Source organism: Seriola dumerili, unplaced genomic scaffold (assembly GCF_002260705.1).
Source record: "Seriola dumerili isolate Sdu_G_001 unplaced genomic scaffold, Sdu_1.0 BDQW01000273.1, whole genome shotgun sequence".
Taxonomy (NCBI): Eukaryota; Metazoa; Chordata; class Actinopteri; order Carangiformes; family Carangidae; genus Seriola; species Seriola dumerili.
Genome location: NW_019174528.1, coordinates 1,345,487 through 1,364,649, shown reverse-complemented (window position 1 = coordinate 1,364,649; position 19,163 = coordinate 1,345,487). Strand labels below are relative to the sequence as shown.

Sequence of the window (19,163 nt, the reverse complement as noted above, 5' to 3'; positions counted from 1 at the left end):
AACCTTGATGCAAGAAATAGAGACACAGCTATTACGACTAATTATAATAATCATATTTAATCTGCAGAATACAGTGTATGAAAGGTCTCCACGTAGAAAACAATGCAGTTCAGAAATGAGGAAATACAATTGAATATGTTTTTATAATGCAGACGCTTTATTTGAATGTTGAATTATTAATCAAAATTAAAAACTAAATCCATTTTGTAAAGCCTTTTAAGTAAATTAATATGTGTGTAATCAGCTCTGTAATCTGCCCCAGTTAGATAATATTTAGCTGACAAACCAGCTGCTGCTGCTTATGGAGGAAGCATCAAACCATGAGGAGAGTGTCTCATTTCAAAATAAAAGCCAGATCGATAGATTGACAAAATAAATGATTTATTTATCTATTTTCAGGCACAGCAACAAAATGAATGTGCTATTGTAAATTGTTTTTTATAAATATATATTTATATGCACATGTTGTATTTTCATTTATTATGGGAAATGTCTGTTACCTTTCTTTTTACCGTATTTCTATTAGATGTTTGTAGATTTAAACACTGGCTCAGTGTCTTTTGTGGAGGCCCAGAAGAGACATGGCAAAAATAAATAAGAATAAAACAGATATATAAATGAATAATACATTGACATGTTAAATGGAAAATAGATGCATTTATGTTTTACTTAAAACACGTCAGCAATAAATTTGGTAATTACTTTTTATGTAGAATTGAATGTGCAGCAACATGTGGAAATAAATATATCTATATTATGAATATGAAATTTGGAATTGAAACCAAAACCTGAAGTGAAAAAGGAAGCGACGGAAGAATAAAACACAGGCATTAAAAAAAATACAATTAATATTTTATTACAATCTTATTTGATTTAGATATTTTTTGTATATTTTTGTATTTTTGTATTTTTGTATTATGACAAAACAGTGACAGAAAGTTGAGACTGAAAACCAGTAACACTGAAAAAAAGACATGAAGAAAAAATCTGAAAATTGACGTTGAAAAACATCATGATACAAAATAGATCAAAGTTTAATAAGATTGTAAGATTGAAACTGTGTTTTATTTCTATTTTTATATATTTTTTCTGTGCCACTGTTTCCTTTTTCACTCCAGCTTTTGTTTTTAATGTCAACATCTTCCTGTCACTGTTCCAGCCTCATACACACTGACTCGCCTTCTGCCTTGGGTTGCTTTTATTTTGAAGGCAAATCAAACAATTTCCGGTACTTGCCTTTCTGAATCTGTGTGACTTGACACGGTGTTGTGGTTGAGTGGGGGGGGGGGGGGGGGGGGTTTGTACTGACGAGGCCGACCTGTGGACACTAACGTAGCTCACTGATCGAGGGCAAAGTTTCCAGTGGAGCGTGTATGTTGCTGTTATCTGCCGCGCGCACGCACACACACACACATAGACACAGACACACACACACACACGGGCTTTCAGCTGCACGGAGAGGAGAGCGGATACATGCAGCATGTAGCCCGGACTGAGGACAGCTGCTGAATGGTGCGTATGTGTAATATCATCAGTGTTACATGTCTGCCTGTCTGTCTGCCTGTCTGCCTGCCTGTCTGCCTGTCTGCCTGTCTGACTGTCTGTACACCTGTCTGACTGACTGTCTGTCTGTACACCTGTCTGACTGTCGCTGTCCTGTCTGTCGTGTCAGCCTGTTCTCCATCCACCGCACCGACCCGAGCTCCGGTGACCCGCTTCCCTGAGCCGTCATGGGGGGGAGTCTGGGTTGCCACCGCTCCATTCCCAGGGACCCCACGGACCTGAGCTGCGGGAAGCGCAAATTCAGCGCTGCGTGTAACTTCGGCCACATCCTGGTGAACCAGGAGCGGCTCAACATCAACACGGCCACCGAGGAGGAGCTCATGACTCTGCCGGGAGTCAACCGCTGCGTCGCGCAGAATATCGTGGAGTACCGAGACTGCATCGGGGGGTTTAAGAAGGTGGAGGACCTGGCTCTGGTGAGCGGGATCGGGGCCTCCAAACTGGAGGTGATCAAGCTGGAAATCTGCGTCTCCAGCAGAACCAGCTCGTCCCAGCACTCTCCGTCGTCCCTGCGCAAAGACCTGGATCACCAGTCCTGCACCGGGATGAACATCAACACCGCCACCCCGGCGCAGCTCATGAGCATCCGAGGCATCACGGAGAAGATAGCCAAGAACATCGTGGTGTACCGGGCGGAGCACGGCCCGTTCAGGAGCATCGAGGACCTGGTGCGGGTCCACCACATCAACAGCTCCCTGCTGGACAAGATCCGCTTCCAGGTGTTTGTGGAGCGCTCCAGGGCGCCGTCCACCAACACCAACGGGGGGCTGACCTGCACCACCAAGTCCCACCCCAGCCCGACTTCATTCAGCTTCAGGAGCGACGACCTGGACCTCCCGCCCGGAGGACCGACCCAGATCATCTCCGTGCGGCCCAGCGTGGAGCCGCCTCCCGGGCTGCGGGACGGGAAGCCCGTGGTGCGGCTGGCCACCTGGAGCCTGCAGGACTGCTCCTGCGACAAGGCCAACAACCCGGGGGTCAAAGAGGTGGTGTGCATGACCCTGCTGGAGAATGAGTGAGTACAACTCACCTGCACTAAGGTGTGATTGGTAGTTAACATCATGTGAGGCCAAACTTGACCTTTTCATATCAGAGAGAAGCAAAAGTGTCTGAAAATCAATGAATTAAAAAGTGAAGAAATTCAATCACTTAAAGTTATTTGGAGGAAACAGGTGAAGAAGTAGAAGAAAAACTCAAATCTGACTTACAAACATGAAAACAATACTTTTGGAAATACAGCTGCATCACAGGGAAAATCATTTCAAACGAAGAATCTACGAAAAACTGGATCTAGTTTTCGTGGGGATTTGTTCTGTCATCACCTGCTGAGTAACACTGTTGTTGAAATAGATAAACTTATATAAAATATTTTCCCAAAGTTTTCATGATCAATATTGGCCACCGAATCAACTAATCAATCAACCAATCATATTCCTCAGATGTAGGCCAATAGAAGCAGTTCAGATTTCTGAGTAATTGCTAAAAAGTGTTTTCTGAGGTCACTGTGACCTTTGACCTTTGACCACCAAAGTTTAATCACTTCATCTTTGAGTCCTGGTGAATGTTTGTACCAAATCTGAAGAAGTTCCTTCAAGGTGTTACAGAGATATGGTGTTTACAAGGCCAAAACTGTGTTTTTTGAGGTCACCACGCCCTTAGCCTTTGACCTTTGACCCCCAAAATCAAATCAGTTCATCCTTGAGTCCTGGTGAACGTTGGTGTCAAATTTGAAGAAGTTCTGTCACGGCGTTGCGGAGACAGATGGATATAACAGCTTCAGGAAACATCTTCATCAACGACACACGAGCTGCAGATTCTCTCAACACAACAGGATGTGTTTCCAGGGGACAGTAAAAACTGATGGACCAGGCTGGGATGCACTTGTTGTTCAATGCTTTTAACTTCAAAAGCCACAAATTTTTGTGCATCCCAGCCTGGTCCATCACTTCTTACTGTCCCCTGGAAACACTTCCTGTTGTGATGAGAGAATCTGCAGCTCGTGTGTCGTTGCTGAAGATGTTTCCTGAAGTTGTTTGTGTTTGGTGTTTTCTCTCTGGCCTTTGGTAATTTGATTGTTGGCAGATGTGTTCAGGACTTTGCCCCCGAAGTGCAATATCGCCCTAGAACAGGTAACGCAGTATCACTCACTCTCGTGGCTCTGCCTTCCTCCGGGGCTCGGCGTCAAAACTGAATTTTAAGAGCGTCCTTTAGTTTGTATTGTGTTGAGTGTGACACGCAGAAAATCCAGAGAAAACAAAACAACATTTAAAATCTCTCTCTCTCCTCAAGGCAACAGCCCAGCAGCATGAAAGCAGCAGGCTGAAGCTGTTTGATTGTGGTGCAGCCGCTCTGCCTCTTACCACACGATGATGTTGGAGGTTTCATTTGTAAAGAAAGTGAGTGAAGAGCAGAGAGAGCGGTGAGCTGTGGTCGGCTCGTTAAACCGACGCTGGACTTCAGCCCTCAGTGTGATGTTTGTGCAGATAAGAGGGAAACAGGCCTCAGTGAATTCAGCCTGATCTGCTCAGATACACTGTGAGAACAGGGATTCATTATTTCAACTGACAACAAGCTGCTCAGCTCAGCAGACCTGTGATGGCTCTGCATGAAATGTTGCACTAGATACTTACTTTGTCTTTCACGCCTCCATGTCTTTATTTACTCTGTGTTCATGATACTCGCTCCTTGAGCGGGGTGTGATCGGACTCTCCCGGTATCTGTTGGCGTCAGGTTACACCGGCTGGGTGTGTGTGTGTGTGCCGTTTCGTTCTCGGGTGGTGCGCCCTGACCTGCTTGGATAGGTGCAGGAGGTCATGAGAGGACATCTGGCGTCTGAAACTCACTGCCAGTAAAATTAGTCCGCTCTGCTATGCAGCGATCACATGATCCATGAGCCAGTGGTTCCCAACCTTCTCCAACTCATGGCCCACATGAAAATCTAAAAATGATTAGTGGCCTACATCCATCATTTTTATTATTATCATTATTATTAATAATGATAATAATAATAATAATAATAATAATAATAATAAATTCATTTGTATAGGACTTTTCAGGACAGCGTTACAAAGTGTTGTACAAACATAAAAGAAAACAAAGTTAAGGCAAAGTGTCAGTTCGCAAGGTGATACAACAGGGAGAATTACAAATAATTAAAAAAATAAAATCAATAAAATGCACAAAAAAATATTAAAACCAAAAGTAAAAACCAAAGATAAAAACACTGAAATCAAGAATCAAGATTTATTTTCTGGTTATAAATGAACTTAAGACGAAACACGATCGATAAACAGTTTTATCAACAAGAGCCACGTTTTCCTGTTTTTTGCTGTTGGGTGCTCCTCGTTCAGCGAAGGTGTCATTGGTGGTTACCATGGTAACACCAGTCTTAGGCCTGAGTTAGCCTGGAGGTGAGGCGGTTGTTTCACTTGTTTCATTGATCCTCGTCAGCTGAAGCACTAAGAGCTTCCCGGTCTGAGCCACACACACTTCCTGACAAGAGACTCACGAGCTGTGTCCAGATTTAAGACGCTTCGTAGCCGCCGAACCGACACGAGACGTCTATCTTGTCTACGGCGGATTTTCGCGGTGCGTCACCAGCTGTTCCCGCCCTCGCCACTGTGCTTTTCCCACAAAAACGTTTTGTTTTAAGTCTCTTGGTTTTAACAGTTGAACCGTTAGCTGCTGAACTGAGCTGCAACCCAATACTTCCATTTAACAGTCTGATCCTCACACTCTCTGTCAGTGATGTTAACTTTCATTACCGACGCGCAGTGAATCATGGGAAACGTCGGACAGCAAAGGATCCAACAGGTGGATCTTTCGCAGTGACGTCATCGGTCCTGAATTGGGACACGGCTAAAGTCCGGGGTCATGGTGGACGAAGCAACTCTGAATCCATTATTCACCCACAATGCTCTCTTCTTTTTAAATCCCTTGATTTAAACCTTTATTTACCTTTACCTTTTTAAATACCTTTTGATTTGTTTTGTGGTCTGAAGTCTGTCCGCTGCAGACTGACCCCGGACGATGAGCTCTGCTGTGATGGCGTGGCGTTTCTTGGACTTCACTCAACAGGTTTGTCTCAGAGTGTTTCAGTTGGGAAAGCTTCGTGCTTTCACAACACACTGAGCGTTTGTTCCCTTTTTTAAACCTCAGAGTAAGAAAACTCATATTTAATGAAGTCAGTGCCGTACTCTCGTTTCACCGTGTTTGCAACATTTGTTTTGGACGTTGCTGTCATGACAGCGCAGGCCGCAAACGGCCACACACTTCCTCATGGGAGTGGGTGTTGTGTGGATGGGTGTTTGTCCTTCAAAATAAAGTGCTCTTTTTGTCCCAACTCTTCCCAGTGAAAATGGCCCCCAGCGACTCACATTTGGGTCGCGACCCACCGGTTAGCAAGGAGGCTGCGGAGGAGATACGGGGGGTGTTTGCACAGCTTAGCCTCTGTTTTGTGAGCAATCACAAGATCCAGGCTGAGTTTACTCACTTCCTGGCTCTGCTCCAGGCACAAGCTGAGAGCTTCTAGAGTTCAATGAACTCCTGCTTACCAAAGGTTACACAGCAAACTGAGCTCAGCCACCGCAGCCTCACACGCCTGCTGATGTTGGTAATAAAGCAGCCATTAGTCAGCCTCACACACTGGGCAGGAGGGAAGTGAAACGGGGTTAATATAGGTCGAGGTGTGGATGTGAAAAGCTGTGTTGCTGTCCGATCTATTTTTCTGCATGACAGTTTGTAACTTCTGTTTGACTCACGTGGTTCTTCTCTTGCGTCACACTGTGTAATTAATTTACATGGCATCTAATGTCTCGCTGTATTGTGCAACTGCCAAACAGAATTTAATGCGACACGCAGCATCCACCCAGAAATAAAAGAGCATCCCTCTTCAGCGCGACACCACACATTCATCGGATTTAAACCCACCTACCTGACACTGTGGCACACACAGGAAGTGAAGACACAAGACACAGATTTGAGTCACAGCACGGCCGTGAGGAAGTGATCCGTCAGGACAGAGGTGGGCTCGCCAGCATCATCTGATTCATGTCCTTTGGTACCGAACACTGACGAGCCAGGCTGCTGAACATGAGTTCATGACTCTGGTTGTGGCTTTTAAAGGAATAGTTCCACATTTTGGGGAAAAAGTGTGGCTCCTGTCGCCTAGCAACCTTGACAACACATGACTTGAGGTTTTAATGTCTGTGGTTTTAACAGTTGAACTGAGCTGAAACCCAATACTTCCGTTTAACAGTGTAATCCTCAGGCTCTCTGTCAGTGATGTTAACTGTCATTACCGATGCGCAATGAATCATGGGATATGTTGGACCAGGAAAACCAGGAAAAGAAGGAGGCATTTGAAGGAGCCTTTGAAATGGGACGTTCTAGTTGCGCCGCTGTGACGTCATCGGTCTTGAAACGCAGCTTCTGAAGGGCGCCGCCTCTGAATTGGGACACAGCCACAGTGTGTGCGTCTGTTGCTAGCTAGCTTTACAGCTAATGCTTGTGTAGATGGTTCTTTGGCTGTTTGTCACCGTAGCTAACGCATTGAATTAATGCGTTCACTTTGAGTCTGTATGTGTGTATGAAATTACTTCTGTAGCTTATTTGGAAAGCTTTAGGAGCTTCACGCTGCCTGATGTGTTTTGCCTATAGACTGTAAATAAAGATGGACATCGGCTCCGTGACATCACCCGCAGGTTTCTGAAGCTCAGAGTGAGCTGCTCAGAGTGAGCTGCTCCGCCGTCGCCATCTTGGCAGTGTCCGACTCCACCCCTAACTTCCAGCTAATCCAAAAATAGTCAAAGATGACTCCTACAGCTTTATGTGCTGTTTGAGTTTTGACATATTCAGTTAGCGCTCATCACTGCAGTGTGAACATAATGGAAGTCAAAGAGAAATTAGCTTTGTATTTGGATCACGTAGCTCGAACATCAGGGACAGTTTCATGACAGGAACAAGGTGAACTTTAAAGCTGAACGGTTACTGAAGCTCGTTTTTACTTTTACTCTTTTCATCACCACGTCAAGTCATGAAGGTTTGTTTTCAGTGGTGCTACGTTGAACTCTGACCCTGCTGACAGGGTTGATGAGTGTGGCGAGTTCCTACTAAAAGCAAGCTATAGTTTCTTAGAACAGGACAGAGTGAAAAGGGAAGAGACACCAGACAAAGAGATCTACATCTTCATCTAGTGTAGGTAGCCAAAGCAGCCTCAGGCAGATTACATCAAACCATACACATAAACAGAATCTGTAGCTGCTCTTCTGACTGAAATCCAGGTCAAATGATGAGAATAAAACCTGTAAACTTCTTCTCCAGACATGTTTTAAACTCTGTAGAAATCCGTTGCTATGATTCATATTTTGTTTAACATGTTTTCACACATAAAAATGTGTCTGAAGCTCGTACTCTCGCCCACCACCTGTTGCTCCAGGTGGACAGGTGAGAGAGCAGAGAGCATCAAGATGGTGAGAGGAGGAAACATCAGAGAGACTCAGCCACATGTTTGAGCCTCAGTCAGACCCAGACTCAGAGGAGGAGTCTGAGACCAGAACCAGAGACTAGCAGACGGATCAGAACCGTTAGCGCAGTTAGCATCTTTTCAGAATGGTTAGCACAGTTAGCATCTCTTTAAAATGGTTGACACAGTTAGCATTTTTTTTAGAACGGTTAGCGCAGTTAGCATCTTTTATTTGTTTATGTTGTTTGTTAGCTTGTAACTGGCAGTGGCTGACACAGTGTTAGCGGTTGTGCTAATGCTAACTCTCTCTCTGTACTGACAAGGTTTTGTTTATTTAGCCCCGCCCCCCGTCCCCACAAGTTGACAGGATTGGTTCCTGAGGTCTGTGACGTATGAAACCCTGAATCTGTTTCTATGAGACTGTGATTGGTTCACTGCAGCTCAAGGTGGAAACACTGAGTCATGGTGTTGATGATTATTTCATCATCATCTGTATTATCTATATATATAATATCTATATATATAGACTTTCATCTCAGGGGTCTTACTGTCCAGCTTTTCATTCCTTCATGTTGTTAGCGGACGTGGCTAACGTATGATAGCCCAGCCTGCTGTGTTTACACCTCACACTGTAGCCAGTAAACCAGCTGTCATTGTTGTTTTGTTAATCTTAGCACCATCTAATCAGATCTGCTTCTTCTCCCTGGTCGGCTTATTGTTACTGTGCAGAGAATTCAAGCTCATAAAACCACTGGAGAGTTTCTGAATAGCTGCATTCATGCAGAGCATTTTATTCTATTAATATTCACAATTATAAGCCGTTCATCCTATAATCTTTCCTTCTGATTGCTGTTTTCAGACATTTCTCTTTCGACATAGAGCCAGTCAGACATGTTTACATACATCACTTACAGCAGCATTGTAACATAACGTCATTCTTATCCCCTGTACAAAGACACGTATTGTTGTTGCATGTTTCATTCAACCGGCTGAAAGGTGCATCCAGCTTATAGGCTATGTAGCTAATTAGCAGATCATCTGTAGCGCACTCAGTTTAGATGCATGTGATCATGTGGTGCTAATTCTTTGATATCACTGCTGACACAATGCTCTTTGTCCTTGGCTTCTAATTTACTGTCACGAGTAAATTTGCTTGTAATTCAAAATGGACACTGACACAATGAAAATAGGCATTTTTCAATAAATAATTTTTTAAAATTAAATAATAACAGTAAAAATCTCATTGAGTGTAAATCACTAAATGTGATGTAGGATGGAAGTTAGATTCAGACTCATGCAGCAGCATCTTCTGATTAAACACAGTTGCTGTTCAGCTCGTGTACGAACCATAAAGCCATAAAGGGGAGAGTCCAGGTGCGGCTGTAAAAACAAACACGCCAAAGACACAATCTGCAGTGTTAACTTACTTATTCTGCACAAATGCATATTTCATAATTTAATGAACTGTAACCACCATGCTTTTAATAAAACGTCTATTTGATTACTTCACCCCCCCCATCCTGATAGGAATTGATCGGTTATTGGTCAGAGCTCACAAAAGAAACTGTCAACAAACTGTTCCAGCCATGTTATTCTTACATTTCTGTTTGTTTATGGATCAAACAAATGTAAAAGTTAATGAGCTTCAGATCAGGTCATGGGTGTGTCTTTGGTTATTTTGACAGAGCCAAGCTAGCTGTTTCCCCCTGCATCCAGTCTTTATGCTAAGCTAAGCTAACCACATCCTGCCTCCAGCTCTGCACTAACTTTGAGAATAACACTGATAATGTTGTTGGCATGTGTTAATGGCTGGTACTCATTAACCATGATCTCATTTGTTTGCAGTAATCACACCAGGGCAGCAGCTCATTTTAAACTAGCACTGAGCAAACAGTTGTACACAGAGCGCCGTTCACTCTTTGATACCACAAAGTACATTTTCACCCGCAGCCGAGCCGCTCCCAGGCTTTATAGTGACTGTGAACATCTATTCTTACATATATGAGGTTGCAAACAGGCTGCACAAGTCCAGTCCAGCTGTGGAGATGATGTATCCAACATCTGTAGTATCACAGTCGGTGAGAGTTTCTCACCAGTAGCAATATATTTTACATCCACCAGTGAGTCTGTACGTACATTGAAGCACCGGACACACAGCTGCATTATTTCTTCAACTTGTATTACGTGTCCCTGATGCAACACAGTTCAACGCGCTGAAGGTTCCTACATAGTTACTGAGTAGGAACCTTCAGCATGTTGCACTGTGTCGCTTGAGGGACACGTCAAAAGGCCAGGGAACAACGTGCAGCCGACTGTTGGGTTCTTGTGTTGATCCTCCAGATGTTTACGTCGTACATGTCGACAACAGAACATTCAGCCACGAATCATCGAAGAGAGAGAAGAGAAAAGATTCTGCATTCAGAGGAAGGAGAACAGTCTGAACCAGAATCACCTCCTCACGGTCGTATCCCTCCGCCACTCAGACTAGTTCCAGGTTACATCCCTGTTTAGTCAGAGAAAACATGACTGGCTGGCTAAAAGTGTTTTCTGAGGTCACTGTGACCTGACCTTTGACCTTTGACCACCAAATTCTAATCAGTTCATCCTTGAGTCTGAGTGAAGGTGCTGTGGAGCGCTGTGAGCTTTTGAGCAAGAACAAAAATCAGAAATTCATTTTCCAGCATAATGATAATAACAATAATAATAATAAGTGGTTGCTCCTCTCCTGCTCTTAGCCATTTTTATTGAGTAAATGTTGTCATCATTTATTTACTTGGTATTGATCGACCTCTGTGTAACAGTGTTTGTCTCTGAGTGTTGTGCAGTGAAACACTCTGAAAACAGAAATACATTCACATCTCTGTCAGCAGCCTGTAGTGCTGTGCACGGTGTAAATCTGTGCCGTGGTGACCTGCAGCCTGCGGCCCTTCCCCTGTCCGGGGCTTAGAAAAGTCTCAGCGGCGTTATTTATGTTCAAGGTCGTCTCTGCTGCTGCTGCTGCTGCTGCTCGTCACTTCTTATTATGCAACCTCGCGCCTGCCCTTAGGTTTGCCTCAGTTTGACAAAATGTTGAATCAGACACTCGGCGTTCTGCCTCAGCGCGTTGTGTGTCCGTCCACACAGCGGCAGCAGATATGGAGTGTCTGTCGTCACGGTGACACTAAGTCACAGAGGCTCTTGGTAACCTTTGTTTTTATTTCTGCTCTCGTGTACGTCTGGCTTATGTTCTGTTATGTGCGTCATGATTGTCTCCGATAGACACAGCACATTTTGGCGACCCAATCAAAGCACCAGCTGAATCACTGACTCAGCATCATGTCCTGATGACATGGCTGAACCTCAGGTCAGCTCAGTGCGAGTCCCTGCCAGTGAAAACAAGAGGATCAGGACTTTAACCGGCAGGAGTGCAGCAGGGTCTTTGTGAGAGTTTCTCTCATTGTGCAGAGTGATCACACCTAGAGGAGAGGAAAGGGAGGGAGGGGGGACTGTTTGTTCTGAAAACAGGATCTGTGGACTCACTGATCACAAAGGTGAAAAGGTTTCTGCTCGTGATCTCACCAGCTCTTACGTGAGACGTTCAGTCGAGTCAGGAAAATGCTTGAGCAGCAGAAAGAGATGGATTAGCAGGAAAAGTGAAATAAGGATTATTGATACTGGTGGTGTCTCGGTGGTCTTATATAAATGTATTTGCAGCCTGGATTAGTCCATGCTGCGTGTGACACGCTGGATAATCTAGTCTTTAAAGGAGTAATAACAACATCAAGCTGCTACAGTGAACAATCAAAAAACCACGAGACAATAAAATGAAATAGTATTCCTCCCTGTTTGAAGTTCATTTGGAACGGCCTCCACATCAACAGCACTCCTCCTTCATCTCCCGCTCTCCTCTTCGATCTACACTCATGACAAAGTCAGTGGCTGCAGCCAAAAAGAAATAAGACAGGATCTGTTTTTATCCCAATTTTATTTTCAAGATTTTGATAAAAACAAGCAAAATCATTCAAACTGGAATCAGCTCCTCACGGTCGTATCCCTCCGCCACTCAGACCAGTTTCAGGTCACATCCCTGTTTATCCAGAGTCAGAGAAAATATGAACCATATGTTTGAAATTTTGTCATAATTGCTGCGTGAAGTCTTAAGTAATGGCTCAATAGTGTTTTGTGAGGTCACCACATCCTTCACCTTTGACCTTTGACCCCCAAAATCTAATCAGTTTATCCCTGAGGCCTAGTGAATGTTTTTGCCAAATTTGAGGAAGTTCTGTCGAGGCGTTTCTGAGAGATCGAGTCCACGAGAATGAGACGGACGGACGGACGACTGAAAACAAAATGGCTGCTGCTCTGACTGTCGCCGGTGCGTAGGAATAAAAACGTAACGCACGGAGCGTTCTGGAGTCGTAACAGAGCTGCTGTAACGCTCAGCTGCTGCAGCAGCAGCAGCAGCAGCAGCAGCACTTCACTAATAGCAAAGTCTGTTATGCAACATGATTTTCTGTGTGGCTGATTTCGAATTAGTGGGTTAGAGGTGAATGAGGTCAAAGCATTGCCACCCACTTCATTTCAATGTGTTGCACTCAGTCAGTTTAGCATATGGTACTGCAGAATAAGTGCAGTGTGTGTGTGTGTGTGTGTGTGTGTGTTTTTCCCTGTAAAATAAGAAAGAGCTCAGACTGGAACTTTATTTCATTCCCTTCTTGTTACTAAATTCTACATTTCTTCACATTAGAGGCCATTTGTAAAGAGACTTTAATCCAGAATAAATACTCCTTCACTTCTGTCACAAGCGATGTTGCTAAACATTTCCTCTTCAGAGCCAAACGACGAGAGGAAAAAGCTCTGGTGCCTCTCACAAATTTATTGCTTTTTATTGCGACGTTTGGTCTGAAAAATGACTTTAGAATTGAAGGGATAAATGTTTATTGGGCAGTAAAAGTCTCAGTCTCAGTCTCAGTGCGGGTCAATCAGATTCTCTCAGTTTTAAAAACACTGAACTTGCCGAGAGGAAATGTGCTGCTTGTTCTGGTCGGCTGATGCCGCTCGCGTCTCGTGTGTCGACACTTATCCGACCGGCCTTCGCTGTGTATCTTTACTGTGTAAAACCCTTCTCTTGACACGATGTAAACATGCCTGTCCATGTTAAACACTGTGTTCTCACCATGTGGCAACACAGTTTGACAGCAAACCAAACTCATCTTAGTTCTGCCGTTTATCAACCAAAAAAATAACAAAATACATCAACAATTCAATAGTGTTTGAGCTGGTGCAGAGACAAGGTAGCTGCTAACTGCTAACTGCTAACGACCATATGAATTTAAAATAAACCAAAATGACAGATTTTTTTCAAATTAAAAAAAAATTCAAATTAAAAAATGAAATAATTTGCAATATGATTTTATGTTTTGTTTTTGCATCTAGTTTTTTTTCATGCACATATTTAAAATCTGTGTAAATGAAGTGGACGGTGACACACCTACTTGCAGCTATTCAACAAAAGTCGTGTTGCACTGTGACAATTTTCAGCACGATTGTCTCATTTTCCTACAAACAAACACATTGTACAGACAGTATAATACAGTAAACACACCGTCACAATGTCACTGTGTAACTGTAAAACTTGTCTCCTTCTGCTTCTAGCATCAAGCTGCTGGCAGTGCAGGACCTGCTGGAGCGGGAGGCTCTCGATAAGGTAAAGTTGGCTGCTTTGATTTGCAGCATTCAGCAACTTTAACTCAGTGTTTCCCATTTATTTAATGTGTTGCTGTTATGCAAATGTCCCATTTTTCCCTCCACTCACCCTGTGTGTGTCTCCGACTCCCGAGTGTAAATGTCTTCTATTTCTAGGCCCATATTTGGGTTTGAACTGTGTTAGCGCTCTCCTGTGCTTTCACGACTATAAATATGACAGTGGTTGCTATGGGTTGGAGGGGATCCTCTTCAGCACTGTCAGGGAATCAGGAGATATTGGATTAGACTTTGATTCAGATTGTTTTTTTTATTCAATAAGGTGAAAACATGCTAAAAGATGCAGAAGACAAATGACACAGGAACAGACAGTAAATCAGACGCTGTAGCTTCCAAGTCGTTCAGCAACAGAGAACGTTTGTGCTCTACTGTCGTCTCCTTCACCTTATTAAACCTCCATCACTTTCATTACTCATCTAATGATAGGAAAAATAATAAGATAGCAAGCTAATCTTACTCCATACGCTACATACACTAGACATGAGATTCATATTGTTCTTCTCATCTCAGTCATGGAGAGACAGAAAATGAGCGTATTCCTTTAGGTGTGTGTGTTTATGGCAGATATTGATGAATAGGCCCCGCCCACTGTCATCAATCAATATGGCACTTGAGATTTTGGTTAATATTTGCCCCAAAAACATGTGGAGCACATTTGGTGAAAGTCTGCCCCCCAGGTTTTTAGGTTCACATTTTTGGTGTTTGTGGCGCCCCCTGTGGGAAGCCACTTTTTGAACTCAATTATTACTAATGACTGTATTTGTTTTCAGTTAGTAACATAATTTTAGTTACTAGCTTCAATTTAAGTATTTAACCTAAAAGTTTAACCTGAATTACATTCACTACTTATTTGCGGTAATATTGATAATTATCCAGAGACTTCCTTCTCCCTCTTAAAAGATTTCCCAGGACTAAAATTAGAGTCATTTCCAAATGATGAAACGTAACCAACAACTGTCTGGTCTCTGTGTTTATTCGTTGAAATCCGACAGTAATTTCTCTCTCTCTGTTGCAGTTCTGTGTGGAGTTAAACCAAGGAACGCTGTCCAGCATACGGAAGTGGAAATGGCCACGAGGATCATGGAAAAGTGTTGTGTCTGAAAAACCCACTGGGCGCTCGGGCAAGGTGCAGCAGCCTTCACCATCATCACCCAGAACAGTTACCAAGCTGGCTTTTTAATACTTATTTATTATATCGTTCATACAGTGCAACACAAAATGCTTGACAGAATAGAAGTGATGAAAAGAAAGTCACCCCACCCATTCTCTCTCTCTCTCACACACACACACACACACACACACACACACACACACACACACACACACACACACACACACACAGGGATAAAAACACTACTAAAACTTAAGGCAGCAATAACAGGAACTGAGGAAACGCTGAAGACTGGAAAACAAAGATAACGATGGAGTGATAAGGATGAAATAATCAAATATAAAAATATAGGCCGTGTCTGGCAGTGAGTAAAACCATAAATGAAAAGTAAGATATTAAGAATCAAATAAAAATTAAGATAAAATAGTAAATAAAATAAAATACTAAAAGAGATGTTTGGAAGAGAAAACAAAAATAAAAGTAGAAATAAAATAAATAGAAGTTGGTTATTAAAACAAAATAATTAAATAAAATAATAATAAATAAATAAAATTCAGTTAAAAGCCAGAGTAAAAAGGGAGGTCTTGAGTTTGCTCTTAAAAACAGAAAATAAACAGAAAATCTTGCATTTTGACAAACGATGACTGAGCCTTGACTTTTCATCTTGAATACATCTGAGGATCAGACGAGCCAACACAGAGTACTGTCATCCAGCAGAGGCTAACTACCACTAGAAGTACTGTACGTACTGAAACATTTGCATGAGCAGTTCATTAGTACATAAAATAACCTGACTCCATTTCCCATGATCCTCTATTCCCAGGGAGTGAGCTACTCTGGTTTTCTGTGGGACACCTCTTCCGGCATTGACCTGAAGGATGCTGCCGTCCTGGAGTCTCCCGCCGTCAACGGCAATGGGAATCACACCTCCCCTCGACTCTACCTCGCTCACTTCTTTGTGAGTAAAGGTTTCTTCTAAAAAACCAGGCTGTGGTGGTTGGATGAGGAACGTCTGCTGATGTTGGCCTGTGTGTCAAAGCACAGACAGTATGTTGTCCTGTCAACGTCATAAGTGGTGTACAACCTAAAGATACTCTCTCCCTGCTCTGACACATTAATTAAGGATTAATCCTCCATGTGTGAATGTCAGAGAGGCTTTCTATGATCTGTAGACACTTGCAGTATGTGAGGGTTACAATGAATTCAGTAATAGTAACTGAGTTTTTGTTATTGGTTTTTTATTTTTACATTTGTAACTGTATTCTGATTGGCTGGTTTGCTGAAGTCTAAAAACTGACTTTGACGACATAAAAAAAAAGGTTGACCTATTTTTTAAGGTACAGTTTTAACTTTGCAAAAGTTAAAACTGAACATGTCTGTGAGAGATGTTCCCTCTAACTATTATAAGCTTGTTGGTACAATGCTAATACTAAGCTGCATATCTCGTGCATGTGTAGATCGCCATGTTTTGTATCTTATGATTTTGTGTAGTTGATGTTAAGTTATAATATTTCTTGCCCAATGTTTTCCATTAGGTCGGTTCATATGAACTGACAGTGGTGAACGTCCACATGCAGGCCGCCGCCGCACCAGGAGAGTCCAACGGCAAGAACCACAACACAGAGGAAGTGAAGTGTCAGCACCTCTCCCCGAGTATCCAGGAGACACTCAAAGGTCAGTCTGTTCGGTTCCATCCGAGAGCAACTATTCTGGACTCCACAGCACACACGCCAGACTCTCTGGATTCACTCAGTTTAACAAGAGCGGAAATGTTGGATCACAGCTTCTGTGGTCTGAGACAGATCACGCCCGGTGCTTCCTGCATGAAGCTAAATTATACGGATTTCCTACATTTACTCCACGTCTTTCTCTGCAGGTGAGAAGGAGTTGGTGGTGCTGGGAGATTTTGGCTGCCCCCCTCTGAGCTCAGAGCTGGACATACTGAGAAAAGAGAAGCTCTGTGCCCTGGTCCCATCCACCCAGTTCACAAACATCAGCACCCGCTCACCGCAGGGCACCCACTGCCTGGATAACATCTGGGTCAGCCGCTCCCTCAAGAAGATCTGCTGTGGTAGGTGTACAGTATGGATGCATTTAAAGGAATTCATAAGAGGTCCAACTCCAGGCTCAAAGTCACTTAATGGAAACAAATCTACATCAAGTCTCAAGCTATTTGAGAAAATTCAAAGTTGAGTCTGAAGCCGTTTAAGACAAGTCAAAGTCAAGTCTTGAGTCGTTCGCAAAAAGTGTCAAGTCAAAGCTAGTTGATACAAGTCTTCGTCAATTCTCAAATTATTTGAGAGAAGCCCAAGTTCAATCTTGAGTAATTCAGGTCAAATTCAAGTCAACAAGTTCAGTTCAAGTCTCAGGTTATTTGAGACTCATCCAAGTAGACATTTTATAAATCCAAAGTTTCAGTCAAAGCTGAGTCTGTAAGTTCAAGTCAAGTCTCAAGTTAAATGTTTTTATTCAAGTTAATCAGGTCCTGAGTTCAAGTCAAAGTCAATCAAAGTTTTAAATGAGTTCAAGTCTTTGAGAACTCTGAATGCTGAACATTAGGATGACACGGCTTTAGAATATATTTTTTTGGACAACAAATTGGACTCAAAACTCCAGTGTTTAATGATTTTCTATTAAAGTCTCAAGTAAATCAAGTCTCAAGTCTTCAGTCCGACTCCACCTGGTGATCAGTCCAGGATTCCTGCTTTTCTTTCTTGTTTACGATGGATGAATGTTCACACCCGACTGGAATGAGCTTCTTGTGTCTCATGATAGTGGGATGTGAACTACAGCAGCTTCTGTCAGATCAAACTTCACGTCAGAGTCGGGCGGAACAATCAATCGAAATATTATCGAAGTCGTTATGTGGCAAAATTGAATTTCCCAATGATAAAAAGTAAAGCGTGTCACAACAGACCATTATAGACGAAGCACTGTGGCGCTACAGAGGTGCACAAATCACATTCTCCAGATGGAAGGAAAAAAGTTTGTGCGGTCACATCATCATTATTTCTATATTTTTACAGTGAAAATGAAATTCAAAAATTCCCACTAAAATCGTGACTCATGTCAAAATTATTGCAAAATATGTTGTTGTTGTTTTGCTTATTGTTCAGCCTCTCTGCCTCTCTGCCTCGTCCTCTGACAGGCCACTGCGTCGTAGTGCGGGAGGGCTTGACGAACCCCTGGATTCCAGATAACTGGTCGTGGGGTGGGGTGGCGTCAGATCACTGCCCCGTGGTGGCGGAGTTTTACGCCGATGTATCCCCCAAGGAGCTGAGCAGACCGGGTATGGCGGTGGACAGAAGAGACATTATGCCCAAACATGAGCGGTGACGACATGACGACATCAGAATGACTTTGTCCTGTCTGGGTCCTGCTCAATCTTGGTTTGCCATGAATGAAGAGTTTCCTGATGAATGTGAAGAAGCACCAAGATTGCCTTTTTTGCGTTTCACTTTATCAATGTAAAATAGTAAGTGGTGTAGAAGTCATAGAACCATACAAAAGTCAGAGAAAAAATATATAATGTACTTTAAAGAGAAATGTGCCAAACATTTTCTATATGTATATGAAATAAAGATAAATTAATAGATGTTCCTGCTGTGTCTGAATGATAATTATTAATGCAACTAAGTGCAGAATCATCTGAATGACCCAGTTTATCAGGGGCTCTGCTGTAACACTCATCTTTTCTGTCAGTGAGGAGGACGATAACATCTCAGCTGTACAGCTCATTAATCATTATGGGACCTTTAAATTATGTAAGCCCGGCCTCTTTGTGCATGTGTGAGCCGCCATCTTCCTCTGTGATGGAAATGAGGTGCAAGGCTCCTCATTAACCAGCTCTGCGCTAATGCTTTCAACCCTCTCAATCCCAAATATCACGTTGTCTTTAGAGCCTCATAACGCCGCGATGGTCTGAGTTAGAGACGTGCCGTTTTTTCATGTTAAACTAGAGAATCTATAAAAAGTCGCTGACTTCTATCGATTAACTAAAATGAAAAATTAGAAAAGATTTCTAGTGGTCATAACAAGGGCGTAGTTTTGATCTCAACATTGGTAGGGACGCAACAACCCCGCCACCCCTCCAAAACAAAGAGATAGACTTTTTAATGCCATCAACCCATATCCTGATAAAAAGCTCATAATATCATAGTATAGTAAGGCATTAAATGTCAAGAAACGTCATAGTATAGTAAGACATAAAAAGCTAAGAAAACCTACATATGATAAACGAACAGTATAAAATGACAGTTCTGTGTTCAGGGTTTTAAACAGAAT

General features: G+C 42.8%; 1 protein-coding gene across 2 annotated transcripts; it reads left to right on the top strand.

Moving 5' to 3' along the window:
- The first annotated feature begins 1,333 nt into the window (after nucleotides 1-1,333).
- eepd1 (endonuclease/exonuclease/phosphatase family domain containing 1) lies at nucleotides 1,334-18,474 on the top strand. Of its 2 annotated transcripts, none has more exons than XM_022757320.1 (8): nucleotides 1,334-1,512; nucleotides 1,673-2,578; nucleotides 13,661-13,712; nucleotides 14,784-14,894; nucleotides 15,703-15,837; nucleotides 16,457-16,553; nucleotides 16,756-16,950; nucleotides 18,028-18,474. In XM_022757320.1, exons 2-8 carry the CDS (start codon nucleotides 1,731-1,733, stop codon nucleotides 18,213-18,215), a joined length of 1,626 nt encoding a protein of 541 aa, XP_022613041.1. In that variant the 5' UTR covers nucleotides 1,334-1,512; nucleotides 1,673-1,730; the 3' UTR covers nucleotides 18,216-18,474. The 2 variants fall into 2 exon arrangements, with proteins under 2 accessions (XP_022613041.1, XP_022613040.1); XM_022757319.1 differs by having other exon boundaries at nucleotides 1,335-1,512; nucleotides 16,415-16,553.
- Nucleotides 18,475-19,163: the final 689 nt, after the last annotated feature.

Bases quoted from the DNA above. Each gene is read 5' to 3' on its own strand.
- eepd1 (XM_022757319.1), top strand. From the start codon at position 1,731: ATGGGGGGGAGTCTGGGTTGCCACCGCTCCATTCCCAGGGACCCCACG. The intron at 13,713-14,783 runs GTAAAGTTGGCT...TCTCTGTTGCAG, and splicing joins AGCGGGAGGCTCTCGATAAG to TTCTGTGTGGAGTTAAACCA. The intron at 16,951-18,027 runs GTAGGTGTACAG...GTCCTCTGACAG, and splicing joins CCTCAAGAAGATCTGCTGTG to GCCACTGCGTCGTAGTGCGG.